Here is a 7,359-nt window from a genome sequence, read left to right on the forward strand (position 1 = left end):
TAATTCAGGGAAAAGTGCTTTGGAGATCTATAATGCTAGAGAGCTTGAGAGTTGTGAGAGCTAAATCACTTGGGACACCTTTATATAGGTGCAAGATGCCGTGGGCTTCATGCTACATGCCTGAGATCTCTGGGGTTACGTGGCTTATTGGCCCACCTTGCTCGAAGGTGGTTTCCGCGTAAAGCAATAGAGCTCATTCGGTTGCCTCCAAAGTAGGTGGGGCGAGAGTCAACTCCATCGATAGGGGACGTGGTCCTGAAGGATTCAGAGACAATAGGCCACTCATGATGAGGGTCGGTCACCACATCATGGAGGTCACCAACTACGCTTCAACTAGGTCGGAGGAGATAGGTTGCCCCTCATGCTGAAGTCCCTAACACAACCCTGCAATGGCCAACCTAGTCCTGTCATGGGCGACCTAGTCCAGTGATGGCCAACTTAGTCCTGAGATAGTCGACTTGGTCCTGCGATAGGTGACTTGGTCTTGCGATGGGCAAGCTGGTCTTGCAATAGGCGACCCGGTCTTGTGATGGCTAACCTGGTCATGTGATAAGCGACCTGCTCTTGCAATGGCCAACCTGGTCCTAAGATGGTCGACTTGGACCTATGATGGCCGACCTAGCCCTGCGATAGGTGACCTAGTCCTGTGATAGGCAACCTAGTCCTACGATGAGCAATTTGGTCCTGTAATGGGCGACACGGTCCTAAAATGGCTGACCTGGTCTTGCAATGGCTGATCTGGTCCTGCAATGGATGACCTAGTCTTGAGATGGCCGACCTGGTCTTGTGATGGCTAACCTGGTCCTACAATGGGCGACCTAATCTTAAGATGGCCGACCTGGTCCTAAGATTGCTAACATAGTCTTGGGCTAAGGTGTTGAGCAACAGTTCAAGGTCACCACGTGGTGCAATGTCAATAGAGGGCCAAATCGCCCCTCATTAGGTCCCACTTTATAGGGCTAGAGTTAGGGAGTGGTAGAGGAGAGCCATTGCCCCCTTGCCTTACGAATACCCACAATCCCATTTATATATTTTGACCCATCCATGTTTATTAACTTTTAGCTCCCCTAATCCATCTTTATTAGCTTTTGCCCCTCCAAGAACAAATCCTGGCTCCACCCCTACCACTTTATGACCTCGGCTCCCAAAGGCAAAAATTGGGATTTGAGGCCAAAAGTGGCTATTTGTAAAAGTAGTGGGACAAGGTTATGGCCCCCCATACAAATAGGCCTGTAAACGGTATTAGAAAATCCAAATTCAAATATGAGATTCAGTCCAGATTTGGGTCAGCATATGGATATTGGTCGAATGGATGGTCTAGATTGGGCAAAGCACGTAGAGGCCGAATCATCCCACTTAAAACCGTTTTGGATTTAGGTCGACCCGGATCGACTCGTATTGGGTCAGGTCGGAGTGTGTAAATATTGGTTGGACCGGACGACGCAAATCGAATAGAGCAAGCAGCACCGAACCATCCCGCCTGGGGTCTATTTCAGATTCGGGTTGATCCAGATCAGTATAAGTTGGATTGGGTCAGATCGTGTTGAACTGGTCCGGACTCGGGTCAAATTGATTTGAATTTATGTTGGGTGAAGTGTATTGATTCAAGACAAAACTAAATTTAGTCAATTATTAGTAGAAAATTAATGCATTAATTATAAATTATTTAATTCAAACGAAGAAAATTAAAAAAAAAGGCTAAGGAATTAATACTTTTGTCTATAATGATTAACCCAATGGTTATCCACAACCCAACCCATTTAAATGGGTTGATCACACAACCCACCAAGTAAATGGGTGGGTTCAACGGGTTGGGTTAAAAATTGCCACCCCTACTGATAGGATCAAAGTAGCACTAACATGTCTCACGGGAAGGATCCTTGTCAACACAGGCCATGGTATGTAGATGGTCAAATCTTTTCCTGCTAAAATGGTTGTTTTAAGCATGGTTTCCGAATTGCCATTGACCTGGATGGCTGGACTGTTCAGACAGGGAACCGTCCAGGCAACTAGTTCAATTTTACACCAAACCTAGTCCCTGGCTAAAAATCGTTGAATCAGTCAATGATCCATTGACCCAAGTGGTCAAACGGTCGACCCATTGACCCGTTCAATGGCATTTGGCAGGTTTTTGTTTTTAATTTTTTAAAATTTCTTTTATTGTTAGAACAGGTTGTCCATTCGAACTGGAAACTGGTGGCCAGAATGATTCCATTTCCGGGTCATTTTTTAAAACCATGGTTTTAAGGCACCGTTTTTTAAGATTTTCATAGGTAAAAGTTAATCAATAGGATTGCGGTTCCCATTGACCAATAACTTATCCATGTTTTTATTTCATAAACATGTGGAATCTACAGTAAAATTAATTTTCCTATATATCACTTATTTAGGTAAGTGGTACCCTTTTCATACTTGGTTAAATTGATTCTCCCAAGTGGAGGATAAATGAAAAAAAAATAAAATGATTAAAAATACCCCTGTAAAATACGTTTATTTTGGGTAAACTAAATAAAAAAGAACATGGATAAGTGTACTTACTTAAAAAATAGGTTGTTTTGAAAAACCAACAACTCAAAAGTATATTTAACCAAAAATAAATAAAATATGAAGGTAAGTCCTGATATTTATATTTAATAAAAAAAAAAGGTTAGATCAATTATGTGAATATGAAGGCATTTGTTCAATGTATTTTTTGGGTAAATTTCTTAAACTACTCTTATGGTTTAGCTAATTGGCTAAATGTACCCTTACTGTTTAAAAATTGACTAACGCTACCCCTACTGTTTTAGGTTAACTTTGGCTGTTGGGGCCCAACAACATTGGTTGTTGAGACAGTTTCTGGGCTAGGCACATTTTGTGCAGTTCACCTATTCATGCCTATACTTTGGTATTTTGTCAAAATAAATTGAGATGTAATTACTACGTTATCCATTCTCATGGTAACGTGGCATTTCCAAAAACTGTCCCAACAGCCTATGCTATTCGCCCCCAAGAGCTAAAGTTTTTCCTACTATTTCTGACAATTGACTAATACCTCCCTTATGGTCAATGTTCAGTCATGAACCATTTAAATGTATATCATGTTATTGTTATAACTTCCAAAAATACCCAACTTATCCTTATTATAACTTCTAACACCGGTACCGGCTTTGACCGAATATCTCATTGTGCCCTCTGCACAGACTTGATGCACCAGCACTGGCATCTCCGGCACTAGCTCTTAATTGCCTGCGACCTAGCAAACAATTCCAGCAATTAAGTGATTAAACCGTCGGAAACAATCGCAAAAGAACTGATTTAGGGCGACTTTCCACAGAGAAAGGTGTCTAGAAAAAAGAGTTTAAACAGTGTCTCTTTCCCCTTAACCTTAAGTTAGTTGTGCTGAGATGACATAGTAGCAATCACACACACTCTCTCGCCTGTTCTCTCTTCTCCTATCTCTCTCGCTCGTTCTCTCTCTCTCTAGAATGGAAAAGAAATAGCAGCAACAGATGTGTGGAGGATAAGTTCCTTTCCATGGACCTTGCCCGTTCCCGGGTTTTTCTGGATGGTAGGTTCAGTTAATCTCGACAGAAGTGGGACCGACGCGTAGTGTTGGAGGTGGTGGTGGTGGCAGCGTGTGGATGGCAGTTTGGGTACCATCAGCAGCAGCCACGGAGGGGGTGTTGAAAGCGAACATGGGGCGCAGAGTTTGAATGGCTGGACTTGGGACGTGGGCTTTACCTTTCAGATGCATCCGGACCTTGATGAGGTCAAGTGGGTGGGTGGAACAGCCGGCAACAATCAAGGCGATGCCTCCTTCAATGAAACTTTAAGACCCATCTCGGTCCCTGATTCACAATCATCAGCAGGGAAAGGAATATGCGCTATAGGATGCAGAGATGAGCTATGTGTTTCGCCGCCGGAACTGTTCGGAGACAATCTCCACTATCCTGTGTTTGCATTTTCTGTTTTTTTTTTTATTAAATATCTTTCTTTCAAAACCGCTTTTAGGTTCGTTCAGTAACTGAAGATTTTTGTATATATGGAAGGTGGTGGATTCAAATTGTCACATCTGAATTGTTGGGGCTGTTGAAGATGGTTAGCAAACTGTCATTGCAGATTGTCCCCTTTTATTGTTTTATTTTGAAAATTTGATGAAGAATATAGGGTAAAATAGTTTTTTTTGTCTTTTTGTTAACAAACACTAACATTAAGGAAAATATTAATCAATTGTCAGAAATAATAGTAGGGATAACCTTGGTAGTTTAAGAATTTTACCCTTATGTTTTTTGCTTTGCAGACATCGAACTTCGTAGCAACAAAACGAAATATGTTCTTCGTATTGTGCCTTGTGCATTTGTTCAATGGATCTGAGTGAGGAGACATAGGTTTGAACTCGTGAAAAAGTATGTTCTTCGCATTGTGCATGCCAGTAGATCCTCTCCTTGGAAAGAAAATTAATGTAGGGATATTTTACAACATGATTCAGCCTTCATTCATTCATTGAGCTTTTGAATAGAGAAAGGAAAAAATATCAACTAGGAGCATTCATTTTCACCAGTCCAAATGTGCTTTACCATCTATCATGTTTTAGTTTTTGGCTCTTCGTATTTTCTTCAATTTTTTAAACTTCGATCCAGATACCTATCGAACTTTTTTTTTTCTTTTTTTTTCAATCACCAGTTCGACCGTCTGGATTAACGGCGTATGGAGTGGACTATGAACCATACCATCTCAAATCATACATCAATCCTCTACCATCTTTCGTCTCTTATAAGTTCCAGATTATATTATGCATATAAAAATTAATTAATAATTGAGGGAAAAGTGAAACAAAAAGAAAAAAAAAAAAGAGAAACAGTTGGCCGGAGCTGCAATACTACATCAACCACTTAAGCGAGGACTCTCAATAAATAAACGAATTAGAAAAATAAATAAATGAGAATCAGAAGGTAAGGAAGATGGAGATGAAGCAATTTTTTTTTTTAACTACAGAATCAGAATATCAATGAATTACATGTTAGATATATGCAAACTAACCCAAGTCAGGAATATAGATTAATTAAACCCATATCCGATATCCCTCCCAAAAAGAAATTCAGCATTCTTTTGTTTATTTATAGTTCATCATTATCAGATCTAGAATGTAAAGTAACCCCACATCTAGAAGACCCAGCAAGGCTTTCCAACCACACCTCGTCACCGACGGTTGAGTCAGTATCGTCATTCCGGTGCCATGACCAGTGAGCATGCGTTCGGTTATACACCGTTAGCCGGCCATGTCCGAAGCTCGCCTCTCGGAACAGAGATAAAGGAGAGCTGGGTTTCTTAAACCTTCAATCGCATGAGATAACAGATATTCAATCAAATTAACAACTAAATGATTGTCAGACGTTGATTTCATTTTATATTTATATATATATATATAACTTCAGAAGGTTGAAGTACTCACGTTAAAGCAAGCCCTTCTCTGTTTCCGCCATCACCAATCGTTACGTGCACTGGACCGCATTGCTCGGCCTTGTTATTGTAAACCCTAGTCTGCATGAACCAGAAAATATTTATATATATATATATATATATATATATATAATCGAAGGAATAAACCAGTCGAATACTCGGATCCAAAAGGAATAAAATGACTTACAAAGCGTTCGTAGGCATGAACGTGTCCAGCGAAAACAGTGTCAACTCGGGCCTGGTACAGCAACTCCTCCATGGCTTTCCTCATGTTCTCTCCTTCACCCTGATGGGCTATGTTGGTGTTATACCATGGCGCGTGAAGGCAGACCACGATCCATGGCGTGACGCTCCTGTCGACCTTGGCCAAGTCGGACTGCAGCCACTTGTACTGCTCCGAGCCAGCGTCGAACTCGGTGTAAGACCCCAGAATGACAACATGGACGCCGGCGACGTCGAAAGAGTAGTAGAGATTGGACTTGGAGCCGCTCTCCTCGAACGGCATCCTCCACCTTGTGTTGTAGGCGGTGAAGGCCTGGGAATGGATGATCGGGACGACTTCAATCTCATGGTTTCCCTCTGTCACCATCCATGGCCGACTGCTGGCATAGGGCTCCACGAAACGTCCGAAGGTGTCCCAGAGCGGCTGTTGGGTGTCTGCGTAAGATAGATCCCCCGGGAGCAGCAGCACGTCGTAGTTCCTGCTGCCGATGTGTGCTAGTGTCGATTCCGTCCACTCGGTCTGTCCCAGGTCGCCTGTTGATAATCAGATTTTGCTTTTTTAGTATGAGCAATTGGGTGTCATATATAGATCTAGCTCAAAGGTTTATTATATGTGCATGCGCTGAAATATTTCACGTAAGAGACAAACCTGCAACTACAAATTCAATGGGGAACGTTGTGGGAGGAGTTTTCAAAGTGAATTCTTCGCCGGTCCCACTACACCGGTAGTAGTAGTTTGTGTCGGGATCCAAAGGTCCGATGGTAGCCTGATGGATCTTGCCGGAGAGGTAAAAGAAGTAATGGTAGGAAGTGTGATCACCGGTGACGGATGCATCATATTTCCCCGGAGTTTTACCATATTCTACAATCGACGGTGCATGCTTCTGGGTAATCCATGAAATTCTCATATGATCTCTTCCAACCAATGAAATATGTACCTGGAATTATTAAAATTAAACGTTAATGGGTATGCAGAAATTTATAGTACTAAAATAACAGCTGGAAATTAATCTTCAGGAACAGAAATGGATTACTGGATCTACTAAATAATCCACACGTTTGAGAGACAGTCACAGAGAGAGAGAGAGAGAGAGAGAGAGAGAGAGAGAGAGACCTGTTGAGGTTCGGAATCAGAGCGATTGTGTGGAGTGAAGATAATACTTCGAGGAGGAGGGCGAGTATACATGGGCGACGATGCCTGCAATTGAATGAATTGAAGGAAGAAGAAGATGAGTAGCGAAGAAAACACATACGACCATGCTTTCTCCATGTCTAAAAGCTCTGTTGGATGCAGGAGAGGAAGAAGAAGAAGAAGGGCGTGTGAAGTATAAGTATATAATGCGTAAAAGCGAAGCCTATATATAAAGAGAGAGGGGTTTGAGACTTTTATTAGAAGAAATAAAAATATACACAAAAGAATCCCATGGCGTTAAGGAAGTCTTTCCGGCATAGTTTTGGAAACGCTTACAGCAATCTCACACAGAACGCTATATCCACCGTCAAGCTAATTAGCTAGGTCAGCGTTGGTTCATCTTAGCCTGATGAATTTTATTTTATTTTTGTGGTAGATAAATCTTATCCTCATGACTTGGTCCTTATGAAATCACTACATTAATGGGATTAAGGAAATTTTTTGATATAGTTCTTATCGAAACCTTGTGCAATGAAATCAATCAATTAAGTTTTTCTATATAT

General features: G+C 41.5%; 1 protein-coding gene across 1 annotated transcript; it reads right to left on the reverse strand.

Annotated features, from left to right (window-relative positions):
• Window positions 1-4,956: 4,956 nt before the first annotated feature.
• Window positions 4,957-7,121, reverse strand: LOC148871160 (purple acid phosphatase 22-like). Its single transcript, XM_088972484.1, has 5 exons — window positions 6,779-7,121; window positions 6,314-6,602; window positions 5,630-6,198; window positions 5,435-5,523; window positions 4,957-5,316 (listed from the first exon to the last, which is right to left on the reverse strand). Exons 1-5 carry the CDS (start codon window positions 6,932-6,934, stop codon window positions 5,100-5,102), a joined length of 1,320 nt encoding a protein of 439 aa, XP_088828610.1. The 5' UTR covers window positions 6,935-7,121; the 3' UTR covers window positions 4,957-5,099.
• Between the last annotated feature and the right edge of the window lie 238 nt (window positions 7,122-7,359).

This window comes from Nelumbo lutea, chromosome 2, assembly GCF_056320005.1.
Source record: "Nelumbo lutea isolate HS-2025 chromosome 2, American lotus-T2T, whole genome shotgun sequence".
Taxonomy (NCBI): domain Eukaryota; kingdom Viridiplantae; phylum Streptophyta; class Magnoliopsida; order Proteales; family Nelumbonaceae; genus Nelumbo; species Nelumbo lutea.